Source organism: Mya arenaria, chromosome 8 (assembly GCF_026914265.1).
Source record: "Mya arenaria isolate MELC-2E11 chromosome 8, ASM2691426v1".
NCBI lineage: Eukaryota > Metazoa > Mollusca > Bivalvia > Myida > Myidae > Mya > Mya arenaria.
Genome location: NC_069129.1, coordinates 26,703,636 through 26,718,618, shown reverse-complemented (window position 1 = coordinate 26,718,618; position 14,983 = coordinate 26,703,636). Strand labels below are relative to the sequence as shown.

The following is a 14,983-nucleotide window of genomic DNA, read 5'->3' as shown; positions in this document are numbered from 1 at the left end:
ATCAATGTTTTCAGAATCATTTATACAACTAAATATAATTGTGTTGAATCCTATTAACTGCAGGAGAATCTAATAATGATTTCAGAGTCACTGATAGTTGTACCAGTTTCCCAGGCATCCGCTGACCAGCGGGCAGGCCGTGCAGGGAGAGTAAGGGCCGGAAAGGCTTTCAGACTGTATACTGGTGAGTACAATTTGTTTTGGTGGTAGCCTTTGCTTAGGCATCAACTGATAAGCCCACTGGATGCACAGGCAGAGTAAGGATGGAAAAAGCGATTGTATATTAATGTAACCTTTGTTGATGCGGCTATTTTTCAATTGTCGTATTATTAGTTTCCTCTCAGAAGTCTGATATCATTTACAGCTTAAGGAATCTGCCCCACGAAAAACTTAGTTCTGTCATTACTTTATTAACCATATATATCCGAAATGCGTTAATTTAAACAGAAATTGTAATAATCCAAGTAAAGGCCTAATGACCGTGGTTATGCTCCATCTAAAGGCCCTTGTTATACTCAAATAAAAGGTCCTGGTTATGTTCCATCTAAAGGCTCTGGTTATTCTCCATCTAAAGGCTCTGGTTATTCTCCATCTAAAGGTCCTGGTTATACCCATCTAAAAGCCCTGGTTATGCTCCATCTAAAGGCCCTGGTTATACTCATCTAAAGGCCCTGGTTATACTCCATCTAAATGCCCTGGTTATACCCATCTAAAAGCCCTGGTTATGCTCCATCTAAAGGCTCTGGTTATACTCCATCTAAAGGCCCTGGTTATGCTCCATCTAAAGGCCCTGGTTATACTCATCTAAAGGCTCTGGTTATACTCCATCTAAAGGCCCTGGTTATGCTCCATCTAAAGGCCCTGGTTATACTCATCTAAAGGCCCTGGTTATACTCCATCTAAATGCCCTGGTTATACCCATCTAAAAGCCCTGGTTATGCTCCATCTAAAGGCTCTGGTTATGCTCCATCTAGTGGCCCTGGTTATGCTCCATCTAAAGGCCCTGGTTATACTCATCTAAAGGCTCTGGTTATACTCCATCTAAAGGCCCTGGTTATACCCATCTAAAAGCCCTGGTTATGCTCCAGCTAAAGGCTTTGGTTATATTCCATCTAAAGGCTCTGGTTATACTCCATCTAAATGCCCTGGTTATACCCATCTAAAAGCCCTGGTTATGCTCCATCTAAAGGTTCTGGTTATACTCAATCTTAAGGCCCTGGTTATACCCATCTAAAAGCCCTGGTTATGCTCCATCTAAAGGCTCTGGTTATACTTCATCTAAAGGCTCTGGTTATACTCCATCTAAAGGCCCTGGTTATGCTCCATCTAAAGGCTCTGGTTATACTTCATCTAAAGGCCCTGGTTATACTCCATCTAAAAGCCCTGGTTATGCTCCATCTAAAAGCCCTGGTCATGCTCCATCTAAAGGCTCTGGTTATACTCCATCTAAAGGCCCTGATTATACCCATCTAAAAGCCCTGGTTATGCTCTATCTAAAGGCTCTGGTTATACTCCATCTAAAGGCCCTGATTATACCCATCTAAAAGCCCTGGTTATACTCCATCTAAAAGCCCTGGTCATGCTCCATCTAAAGGCTCTGGTTATACTCCATCTAAAGGCCCTGATTATACCCATCTAAAAGCCCTGGTTATACTCCATCTAAAAGCCCTGGTCATGCTCCATCTAAAGGCTCTGGTTATACTCCATCTAAAGGCCCTGGTTATACTCCATCTAAAAGCCCTGGTTATGCTCCATCTAAAAGCCCTGGTCATGCTCCATCTAAAGGCTCTGGTTATACTCCATCTAAAGGCCCTGATTATACCCATCTAAAAGCCCTGGTTATGCTCTATCTAAAGGCTCTGGTTATACTCCATCTAAAGGCCCTGGTTATACTCCATCTAAAAGCCCTGGTTATGCTCCATCTAAAAGCCCTGGTCATGCTCCATCTAAAGGCTCTGGTTATACTCCATCTAAAGGCCCTGATTATACCCATCTAAAAGCCCTGGTTATGCTCCATCTAAAGGCTCTGGTTATACTTCATCTAAAGGCCCTGGTTATACTCCATCTAAAAGCCCTGGTTATGCTCCATCTAAAGGCCCTGGTCATGCTCCATCTAAAGGCTCTGGTTATACTCCATCTAAAGGCCCTGATTATACCCATCTAAAAGCCCTGGTTATGCTCCATCTAAAGGCTCTGGTTATACTCCATCTAAAGGCCCTGATTATACCCATCTAAAAGCCCTGGTTATGCTCTATCTAAAGGCTCTGGTTATACTCCATCTAAAGGCTCTGGTTATACTCCATCTAAAGGCTCTGGTTATTCTCCATCTAAAGGCCCTGGTTATACTCCATCTAAAGACCCTGGTTATACTCCATCTAAAGGCCCTGGTTATACTCCATCTAAATGCCCTGGTTATACTCCATCTAAAGGCCCTGGTTATTCTCCATCTAAAGGCCCTGATTATGCTCCATCTAAAGGCCCTGGTTATACTCCATCTTAAGGCCCTGGTTATGCTCCATCTAAAGGTCCCGGTTATACTCCATCTAAAAGCCCTGGTTATGCTCCATCTAAAGGCTCTGGTTATGCTCCATCTAAAGGTCCTGATTATACCCATCTAAAGGCCCTGGTTATTCTCCATCTAAAGGTCCTGGTTATACTCCATCTAAAAGCCCTGGTTATGCTCCATCTAAAGGCTCTGGTTATTCTCCATCTAAAGGCTCTGGTTATTCTCCATCTAAAGGTCCTGGTTATACTCCATCTAAAAGCCCTGGTTATGCTCCATCTAAAGGTCCTGATTATACCCATCTAAAAGCCCTGGTTATGCTCCATCTAAAGGCTCTGGTTATACTCCATCTAAAGGCTCTGGTTATGCTCCATCTAAAAGCCCTGGTTATGCTCCATCTAAAGGCCCTGGTTATGCTCCATCTAAAAGCCCTGGTTATGCTCCATCTAAAAGCCCTGGTTATGCTCCATCTAAAAGCCCTGGTCATGCTCCATCTAAAAGCCCTGGTTATGCTCCATCTAAAGGCCCTGGTTATGCTCCATCTAAAAGCCCTGGTTATGCTCCATCTAAAAGCCCTGGTTATGCTCCATCTAAAGGCCCTGGTTATGCTCCATCTAAAAGCCCTGGTTATGCTCCATCTAAAAGCCCTGGTCATGCTCCATCTAAAAGCCCTGGTTATGCTCCATCTAAAGGCCCTGGTTATGCTCCATCTAAAAGCCCTGGTTATGCTCCATCTAAAAGCCCTGGTTATGCTCCATCTAAAGGCCCTGGTTATGCTCCATCTAAAAGCCCTGGTTATGCTCCATCTAAAAGCCCTGGTTATGCTCCATCTAAAAGCCCTGGTCATGCTCCATCTAAAAGCCCTGGTCATGCTCCATCTAAAGGCCCTGGTTATGCTCCATCTAAAGGCCCTGGTTATACTCCATCTAAAAGCCCTGGTTATGCTCCATCTAAAAGCCCTGGTTATGCTCCATCTAAAAGCCCTGGTCATGCTCCATCTAAAAGCCCTGGTCATGCTCCATCTAAAGGCCCTGGTTATGCTCCATCTAAAGGCTCTGGTTATACTCCATCTAAAAGCCCTGGTCATGCTCCATCTAAATGCCCTGGTTATACCCATCTAAAAGCCCTGGTCATGCTCCATCTAAAGGCTCTGGTTATGCTCCATCTAAAAGCCCTGGTTATGCTCCATCTAAAAGCCCTGGTTATGCTCCATCTAAAAGCCCTGGTCATGCTCCATCTAAAAGCCCTGGTCATGCTCCATCTAAAGGCCCTGGTTATGCTCCATCTAAAGGCTCTGGTTATACTCCATCTAAAAGCCCTGGTCATGCTCCATCTAAATGCCCTGGTTATACCCATCTAAAAGCCCTGGTTATACCCATCTAAAAGTCCTGGTTATGCTCCATCTAAAGGCTCTGGTTATACTCCATCTTAAGGCTCTGGTTATTCTCCATCTAATGGCCCTGATTATACCCATCTAAAAGCCCTGGTTATGCTCCATCTAAAGGCTCTGGTTATACTCCATCTAAAAGCCCTGGTTATACTCCATCTTAAGGCTCTGATTATTCTCCATCTAATGGCCCTGATTATACCCATCTAAAAGCCCTGGTTATGCTCCATCTAAAGGCTCTGGTTATACTCCATCTAAAGGCTCTGGTTATTCTCCATCTAAAGGTCCTGATTATGTTCCATCTAAAGGCTCTGGTTATACTCCATCTAAAGGCTCTGGTTATACTCCATCTAAAAGCCCACGTTATGCTCCATCTGAAGGCTCTGGTTATACTCCATCTAAAGGCCCTGGTTTTACTCATCTAAAGGCCCTGGTTATACTCCATCTAAATGCCCTGGTTATACCCATCTAAATGCCCTGGTTATGCTCCATCTAAAGGCTCTGGTTATTCTCCATCTAAAGGTCCTGGTTATACTCCATCTAAAAGCCCTGGTTATACTCCATCTAAAAGCCCTGGTTATGCTCCATCTAAAGGTCCTGATTATACCCATCTAAAAGCCCTGGTTATGCTCCATCTAAAGGCTCTGGTTATACTCCATCTAAAGGCCCTGGTTATACTCCATCTAAAAGCCCTGGTTATGCTCCATCTAAAGGCTCTGGTTATGCTCCATCTAAAGGCTCTGGTTATTCTCCATCTAAAGGCTCTGGTTATTCTCCATCTAAAGGTCCTGGTTATACTCCATCTAAAAGCCCTGGTTATGCTCCATCTAAAGGTCCTGATTATACCCATCTAAAAGCCCTGGTTATGCTCCATCTAAAAGCCCTGGTCATGCTCCATCTAAAAGCCCTGGTTATGCTCCATCTAAAGGCTCTGGTTATACTCCATCTTAAGGCTCTGGTTATTCTCCATCTAAAGGCCCTGGTCATACTCCATCTAAAGGTCCTGATTATGTTCCATCTAAAGGCTCTGGTTATACTCCATCTAAAGGTCCTGGTCATGCTCCATCTAAAAGCCCACGTTATGCTCCATCTAAAGGCTCTGGTTATACTCCATCTAAAGGCCCTGGTTATACTCATCTAAAAGCCCACGTTATGCTCCATCTAAAGGCTCTGGTTATACTCCATCTAAAGGCCCTGGTTATACTCATCTAAAGGCCCTGGTTATACTCCATCTAAATGCCCTGGTTATACCCATCTAAATGCCCTGGTTATACCCATCTAAATGCCCTGGTTATGCTCCATCTAAAGGCTCTGGTTATACTCCATCTAAAGGTCCTGGTTATACTCATCTAAAGGCTCTGGTTATACTCTATCTAAAGGCCCTGGTTTTACTCCATCTAAATGCCCTGGTTATACTCCATCGAAAGGCTATGGTTATACTCCATCTAAATGCCCTGGTTATACCCATCTAAAAGCCCTGGTTATGCTCCATCTAGTGGCCCTGGTTATACTCATCTAAAGGCTCTGGTTATACTCTATCTAAAGGCCCTGGTTTTACTCCATCTAAATGCCCTGGTTATACTCCATCGAAAGGCTCTGGTTATACTCCATCTAAATGCCCTGGTTATACCCATCTAAAAGCCCTGGTTATGCTCCATCTAGTGGCCCTGGTTATGCTTCATCTAAAGGCTCTGGTCATGCTCCATCTAAAGGCTCTGGTTATACTCCATCTAAAGGCCCTGATTATACCCATCTAAAAGCCCTGGTCATGCTCCATCTAAAGGCTCTGGTTATACTCCATCTAAAGGCTCTGCTTATTCTCCATCTAAAGGCCCTGGTTATACTCCATCTAAAGGCCCTGGTTATACTCTATCTAAAGGCCCTGGTTTTACTCCATCTAAATGCCCTGGTTATACTCCATCGAAAGGCCCTGGTTATTCTCCATCTAAAGGCCCTGATTATGCTCCATCTAAAGGCCCTGGTTATACTCCATCTAAAGGCCCTGGTTATGCTCCATATAAAGGTCCTGGTTATTCTCCATCTAAAGGCCCTGATTATACCCATCTAAAGGCCCTGGTTATACTCCATCTTAAGGCCCTGGTTATGCTCCATCTAAAGGCTCTGGTTATACTCCATCTAAATGCCCTGGTTATGCTCCAACTAAAGGCCCTGGTTATGCTCCATCTAAAGGCTCTGGTTATACTCCTTCTAAATGCCCTGGTTATGCTCTATCTAAAGGTCCTTATTATACCCAGCTAAAGGCCCTGGTTATGCTCCATCTAAAGGCTCTGGTTATTCTCCATCTAAATGCCCTGGTTATGCTCCATCTAAAGGCCCTGGTTATGCTCCATCTAAAGGCTCTGGTTATGCTCCATCTAAAGGTCCTGGTTATGCTCCATCTAAATGCCTTGGTTATGCTCTATCTAAAGACCCTGGTTATGCTCCATATAAAGGCCCTGATTATACTCCATCTAAAGGCTCTGGTTATGCTCCATCTAAATACCCCAGTTATGCTCCAACTAAAGGCCCTGGTTATACTCCATCTAAAAGCCCTGGTTATACTCCATCTAAAGGCCCTGGTTATGCTCCATCTAAAGGCCCTGGTTATGCTCCATCTAAAGGCCCTGGTTATACCCATCTAAAAGCCCTGGTTATGCTCCATCTAAAGGCCCTGGTTATGCTCCATCTAAAGGCCCTGGTTATGCTCCATCTAAAGGTCCTGATTATACCTATCTAAAGGCCCTGATTATACCCATCTAAAGGCCCTGGTTATGCTCCATCTAAAGGCCCTGGTTATGCTCCATCTAAAGGCCCTGGTTATGCTCCATCTAAAGGCCATGGTTATACTCCATCTAAAGGCCCTGGTTATGCTTCATCTAAAGGCCCTGGTTATGCTCCATCTAAAGGCCCTGGTTATGCTCCATTTAAAGGCCCTGGTTATGCTTCATCTAGTGGCCCTGGTTATGCTCCATCTAAAGGCCCTGGTTATGCTCCATCTAAAGGCCCTGGTTATGCTCCATCTAAAGGCCCTGGTTATGCTCCATCTAAAGGCCCTGGTTATGCTTCATCTAATGGCCCTGGTTATGCTCCATCTAAAGGCCCTGGTTATGCTCCATCTAAAGGCCCTGGTTATGCTCCATCTTAAGGCCCTGGTTATGCTCCATCTAAAGGCCCTAGTTATGCTTCATCTAGTGGCCCTGTTTATACTCCATCTAAAGGCCCTGGTTATGCTCCATCTAAAGGCCCTGGTTATGGTCCATCTAAATGCCCTGGTTATGCTCCATTTAAAGGCCCTGGTTATGCTTCATCTAGTGGCCCTGGTTATGCTCCATCTAAAGGCCCTGGTTATGCTCCATCTAAAGGTCCTGGTTATGCTCCATCTAAATGCCCTGGTTATGCTCCATCTAAAGGCCCTGGTTATACTCAATCTTAAGGCCCTGGTTATGCTCCATCTAGTGGCCCTGGTAATACTCCATCTAAATGCCCTGGTTTTACTCCATCTAAAGACCCTGGTTTTACTCCATCTAAAGGCCCTGGTTATGCTTCATCTAGTGGCCCTGGTTATGCTCCATCTAAAGGCCCTGGTTATGCTCCATCTAATGGCCCTGGTTATGCTCCATCTAAAGGCCCTGGTTATGCTCCATCTAGTGGCCCTGGTTATGCTCCATCTAAAGGCCCTGGTTATACTCAATCTTAAGGCCCTGGTTATGCTCCATCTAGTGGCCCTGGTAATGCTCCATCTAAATGCCCTGGTTTTACTCCATCTAAAGACCCTGGTTTTACTCCATCTAAATGCCTCGGTTTTACTCCATCTAAATGCCCTGGTTTTACTCCATCTAAAGACTCTTGCAATACTCCATCTAGTGGCCCTTGTTATACTCCATTTAAAGACTCTTGTTATACTTCAACTAAAGACCCTTGTTATACTCCAACTAAAGGCCCTTGTTATACTTCAACTAAAGACCCTTGTTATACTTCAACTAAAGGCCCTTGTTATACACCAACTAAAGGCCCTTGTTATACTTCAACTAAAGGCCCTTGTTATACACCAACTAAAGACCCTTGTTATACTCCAACTAAAGGCCCTTGTTATACTTCAACTAAAGACCCTTGTTATACTTCAACTAAAGACCCTTGTTATACTCCAACTAAAGACCCTTGTTATACTTCAACTAAAGACCCTTGTTATACTTCAACTAAAGACCCTTGTTATACTCCAACTAAAGGCCCTTGTTATACTTCAACTAAAGACCCTTGTTATACTCCAACTAAAGGCCTTTGTTATACTTCAACTAAAGACCCTTGTTATACTTCAACTAAAGACCCTTGTTATACTTCAACTAAAGACCCTTGTTATACTCCAACTAAAGGCCCTTGTTATACTTCAACTAAAGACCCTTGTTATACTCCAACTAAAGGCCCTTGTTATACTTCAACTAAAGGCCCTTGTTATACTCCAACTAAAGACCCTTGTTATACTTCAACTAAAGGCCCTTGTTATACTTCAACTAAAGGCCCTTGTTATACACCAACTAAAGGCCCTTGTTATACTCCAACTAAAGGCCCTTGTTATACTTCAACTAAAGGCCCTTGTTATTCTTCAACTAAAGGCCCTTGTTATACTTCAACTAAAGACCCTTGTTATACTTCAACTAAAGGCCCTTGTTATACTCCAACTAAAGACCCTTGTTATACTTCAACTAAAGGCCCTTGTTATACACCAACTAAAGGCCCTTGTTATACTCCAACTTAAGACCCTTGTTATACTTCAACTAAAGGCCCTTGTTATACTTCAACTAAAGGCCCTTGTTATACTCCAACTAAAGGCCCTTGTTATACTTCAACTAAAGGCCCTTGTTATACACCAACTAAAGGCCCTTGTTATACTTCAACTAAAGACCCTTGTTATACTTCAACTAAAGGCCCTTGTTATACACCAACTAAAGGCCCTTGTTATACTCCAACTAAAGACCCTTGTTATACTTCAACTAAAGGCCCTTGTTATACTTCAACTAAAGACCCTTGTTATACTCCAACTAAAGGCCCTTGTTATACTTCAACTAAAGGCCCTTGATATACTTCAACTAAAGGCCCTTGTTATACTCCAACTAAAGGCCCTTGTTATACTTCAACTAAAGGCCCTTGTTATACTTCAACTAAAGGCCCTTGTTATACACCAACTAAAGGCCCTTGTTATACTTCAACTAAAGGCCCTTGTTATACACCAACTAAAGGCCCTTGTTATACTCCAACTAAAGACCCTTGTTATACTCCAACTAAAGGCCCTTGTTATACACCAACTAAAGACCCTTGTTATACTCCAACTAAAGACCCTTGTTCTACTTCAACTAAAGGCCCTTGTTATACTTCAACTAAAGACCCTTGTTATACTCCAACTAAAGGCCCTTGTTATACTTCAACTAAAGACCCTTGTTATACTCCAACTAAAGGCCCTTGTTATACACCAACTAAAGGCCCTTGTTATACTCCAACTAAAGACCCTTGTTATACTTCAACTAAAGGCCCTTGTTATACTCCAACTAAAGGCCCTTGTTATACACCAACTAAAGGCCCTTGTTATACTCCAACTAAAGACCCTTGTTATACTTCAACTAAAGGCCCTTGTTATACACCAACTAAAGGCCCTTGTTATACTCCAACTAAAGACCCTTGTTATACTTCAACTAATGGCCCTTGTTATACACCAACTAAAGGCCCTTGTTATACTCCAACTTAAGACCCTTGTTATACTTCAACTAAAGGCCCTTGTTATACTTCAACTAAAGGCCCTTGTTATACACCAACTAAAGGCCCTTGTTATACTTCAACTAAAGACCCTTGTTATACTTCAACTAAAGGCCCTTGTTATACTCCAACTAAAGGCCCTTGTTATACTTCAACTAAAGGCCCTTGTTATACACCAACTAAAGGCCCTTGTTATACTTCAACTAAAGACCCTTGTTATACTTCAACTAAAGGCCCTTGTTATACTCCAACTAAAGACCCTTGTTATACTTCAACTAAAGGCCCTTGTTATACACCAACTAAAGGCCCTTGTTATACTCCAACTAAAGGCCCTTGTTATACTTCAACTAAAGGCCCTTGTTATACTTCAACTAAAGGCCCTTGTTATACACCAACTAAAGGCCCTTGTTATACTCCAACTAAAGGCCCTTGTTATACTTCAACTAAAGGCCCTTGTTATACTTCAACTAAAGGCCCTTGTTATACTTCAACTAAAGGCCCTTGTTATACTTCAACTAAAGGCCCTTGTTATACACCAACTAAAGGCCCTTGTTATACTCCAACTAAAGGCCCTTGTTATACTTCAACTAAAGGCCCTTGTTATACTCCAACTAAAGGCCCTTGTTATACACCAACTAAAGGCCCTTGTTATACTCCAACTAAAGGCCCTTGTTATACTTCAACTAAAGGCCCTTGTTATACTTCAACTAAAGGCCCTTGTTATACTTCAACTAAAGGCCCTTGTTATACTTCAACTAAAGGCCCTTGTTATACACCAACTAAAGGCCCTTGTTATACTCCAACTAAAGGCCCTTGTTATACTTCAACTAAAGGCCCTTGTTATACTTCAACTAAAGGCCCTTGTTATACTTCAACTAAAGGCCCTTGTTATACTTCAACTAAAGGCCCTTGTTGTCACGTAACCGTCGTTACGTATCAACTTTAAAGTGTTACGTAACATAAAAGTTACGTATGAAACACTTTAAAGTAATTACCAAAAATCAATAATAGAATTCAAAATTTATTTGTATCAAAAAGTAAATACTCCATATTTGTATCAAAAAGCAAATACTCCATCATGGGATCAAATGTAGATACACTTAGATGCTGACAGTTCGTGATAGCCGCTGGCTATTAGACCAATTAGCGTGACAGTTCATGACTATAGAATACATCCCTTCGTCTGTAATAAGATATTAGATATGCATACCTGTCACAAACTGGACGAGATCAGCAGTATATATGAACGCATGTTACTCATGTTAGTTAGATTAGATTTTGGGCGTGGACTAGACATATGGCCCGTATGATACTTTATTATATACTGATTATTATACTTAGAAAGAACGTGGAACAATAAAGACTTAGAACACTTGAACAGTTGTTGGTTGGTTACTGAACGAACTATCACGATAGTTAAGTGAGCGTTGGCGTTACGTGACACGTAAAAGTTTGGCGCCTGCTGACCAAGGATAAGAGCAAGGTTGACGTGGAACACAACGGCGAAGTACTAGACCACCTGAAACGAAAAAGGGGTGAGTGACAATTTCGGTTTATTGGATAACATAGAGAAATGGCAGAACCAGATATTAGTAGAATTTTTCAAAATTTAGGGGAACAATTACAAAATGTATCGGCTGTAGTAGGCACTCAGAGTATAGCACAAGTAGTACCATATTTTGACGGGGATACGAAACAATTCAAATATTGGATAAAAAATATTGAAAAATACGGCGTTCTTACGGGTCTAGATAGCGAAAGGTTAAAAATGGTAGCTTATCAGTCTAGCAAAAATGCAGTTAGTGATTTTATACAAAGATATCTAAAAAGTAACCCTGATGATAACTGGGATACACTAAAAGGGGAATTAAAATCAAGATTTTCGGAAGTACAAGATCCACAACATGCTTTCTGTCTATTAAGGGCAATAAAACAGACACCAGGGGAAAATGTTCAAATATATGCAGAACGACTTTTAACGATGGCGGAAGAAGCTTTTGTAGGTCATAACGGCGACCTAATAGTTATTGAAAGGCAACTAATAGGGTTCTTTATTGATGGTTTGGCACATGATTTCCTAAAAATGAAAGTAATGCGAGAAAATCCAGATACTCTTCAAGCCGCGGTGCGTAGTGCAACAAATGAACAAAATCTTAGAACTAGATTTAATCTTCGAATAGGTAATGCGCCGAGTCAAAATAGCAGGCATGATATTAGCATCAATGATAGGCATGAACCTATGGAAATTGATCATTTAAGACCAAATAAATACTGCATATACTGTAGACGGCCCGGTCATAACATAAAAGATTGTAAATCAAGAAAACGCGAAATAAATGCCATAGGTAAAGAATTTCAAGTTCAAAATAACCAAATTAGTGATAGGCCAAATAACGATTGGAAATCAAAGATTGAATGTTGGAATTGTGGGAAAATGGGTCATTTTCAAAGGGAATGTCGAAATGGCAGGAGACCATATTACGCCTCACGTAATCAAAAAAACTAGGAGTCTCTTATCATAAAGAAGTCGGTGATAGGAGAAAACATATGTCAACATTCACTATAGCAATTTGTGGGAATCCAAATTCATGTCTGATAAAAATAGGAAACATTTCTTTTAGAAGTTTAGTAGACACAGGTGCTGAAGTTAGTTTAATTAGTCGAAAGGCCCTTAGGTTATTACAAAACAAACCTAAACTCTCAAATAAACGCGCTCATTTACAATCAGTTAACGGTAATTCGCTACAAGTTGATGGCTCAGTACAATTAAAATTTAAAATCGGCCGAGTTCACAAAGTGCACGAATTATATGTTGTCCCAAATATAAATAGAAATATCATTTTAGGCAGGGATTTTTTTATCAAAAAATGGGGTAAGACTCTATTTTGATTTAGAATGTATGCGCATCGATGACAGTTATGTACCTTTGGAAGAAGATTTACATATTGCATCAATTGTGAGACTTCAAAAATGTACTGTCTTGAAACCACAAACACGGTATTTATTAAATGGTAAAGTAAAATCCAATCCCAATATAGATACAAAAAAATGTTATGAGATTAAAAACATAAACAATTCATTTTTAGATTCTGAACCAGGCCTTGTAATTGTTAATTCCGTGGTTAAATTTCAAAGCAAACGTACATTTCCAATTGCAATTATAAATAACACTCATAAAACAATTAAGTTAAGGAAAGGCAGTGCTATAGGCAAAATTGAAAAATTAGAGGCTCAAGAGATTGCTTCTGTTCAAAATACTTCGGTTAAAGGTAATCCAATGACTGATGATGAAATTTTGACAGACTTACGAGTACCCAAAGATCATGCTGAAACGATCTTACCAATTATAATGCAAAATCGAAAACGTTTCGCTAAAAACGACTCCGATCTTACTCAAACTGACACCGTTACCATGACAATCGAGACAGGAGATCACCCCCCAATTAAATTACGACCATACCGCACACCTTTGAATAATAGGAAAATTATTGACAAGGCAATTGACGAAATGCTTGAGGCAAAGGTAATTAGGAAGTCACATAGTCCCTGGAGTTTTCCCATTGTAATAGTAGATAAAAAAGATGGCACTAAACGATTTTGCGTAGATTTCAGACAATTAAACAAAATTACAAAACCCACATCTTATCCTTTACCTCTCATAGATGACATATTGGCTATTTTAGGTAAAAGTTCATGGTTTAGTTCGCTTGATCTTAAATCAGGGTATTTTCAAATGAAACTTGCAGAACAAGATAAAGAAAAGACTGCTTTTACGACCGGATTCCGAGGTCTTTATGAGTTTAATTCTTGTCCTTTCGGACTCTCTGGAACTCCTGGACGATTCCAAGAATTACTTAACCAAGTATTAGAAGGCTGTGAAAGTTTTGCCATTGCGTATTTAGACGATATCTTAATATTTTCAAAAACAAAGGAAGAACATTTGGTACATCTCCAAAAAGTATTCCAACAACTTGAAAAACATAAACTCAAATTAAAACTAAAAAAATGTCAATTCATGCAAGAAGAAACGCAGTACTTAGGTTTTGTTATTGATAAATTAGGAATCAGACCAGACCCTAAGAAAGTAGAAGCAATTAGACAAATTCCAACTCCTAAATGTGTAAGAGATGTTAGGTCAGTCTTGGGAGCTGCCGGCTTTTACCGCCGATTTTGTCCAAAAGTATTCCGAAATGGTTGAGCCATTGATTAACTTAACTAGAAAAACAGTCAAATTCTTTTGGTCACCAGACTGTGAACGAAGTTTTCAACTACTTAAAGACAATCTGACGAAAATTCCCTATTTATCTTAATCCTGACATAAACAAGCCTTACATTTTATATACAGACGCTTCAGATAAGAATATCGGAGCATGCCTCACACAAAAATGTGAAGAAAATGAGATTGGGGATTATGCTAATGAAAAACCAATTTATCTGCTTTCACATAAATTGTCCGATACACAAACTCGGTGGAGTACCGTGGAAAAGGAAGCATTTGCCATACATTACGCATTACAAAAATTAGACCATTATTTACACAATGCTGAATTTGTTATTAGGACCGACCATAAACCCTTAAAATATCTTTTAGAGTCTCCCATGCAAAACAAGAAAATTCAACTTTGGGCGTTAGGCATAGCTGGTTATAATTGTAAAATCGAATATATACCCGGAAAAACTAATATCATAGCAGATTTCTTGAGTCGCCCCCCATCGTCCGATACTATCCAAATTGACCCACCCACGGATTACGAACCGGATATAAGTGATAACACCTTTCAAATTTCCGAAAATTATGTTCCAGAGAATATTAAGCAAGTCAACGCCATCAATTCCCATTATCTAAATAAAAAACAGGTTGTTGATAAAGAATATGAGGAACAAGATTCTTTCGTAGAACCAGTGAAACAATTTGAAAGTATGTCAATGGCTAATGAACAAGATCTTGATGCCAATATTTTACAATTAAAGATGAAACTGCGACATGGTCAGCCTAGCAAAACGGAGCAGAATAAATATATTGAAATAGACCGCATTCTGTATTACTTATCAAACGCCGATGAGGAGCCAAATTTAAGATTAGTAATTCCCAGCCATTTAACACCTTTAGTCATTACGCAATATCATGATAATAACGGGCACCCGGGTAGCCAAAGGTTATTTGCAACCATTAAACAAAAATACTTTTGGCCTGGACTGTTTAAAGAATTACACGCATATGTTGAAAAATGCGTTACCTGTCAAAGTCGGAATTTAACCAAAATAAAAGCTCCCATGCAAGACCGTCTCAACATGGCACCATACCCATTCTCAGTAGTGTCTGTGGATGTCCAGGGACCATCACCCAT

General features: G+C 40.7%; 1 protein-coding gene across 2 annotated transcripts in view; it reads left to right on the top strand.

Annotated features, from left to right (window-relative positions):
* LOC128242662 (probable ATP-dependent RNA helicase DHX35) overlaps nucleotides 1-14,983 on the top strand; it is a 213,508-nt gene that overhangs the window by 16,138 nt on the left and 182,387 nt on the right. For both annotated transcript variants that reach the window (XM_052959902.1, XM_052959903.1), the window contains exon 16: nucleotides 86-184. In XM_052959902.1, coding sequence (XP_052815862.1) covers nucleotides 86-184 — 99 coding nt within the window. The remainder of the gene's footprint in view (nucleotides 1-85; nucleotides 185-14,983) is intronic.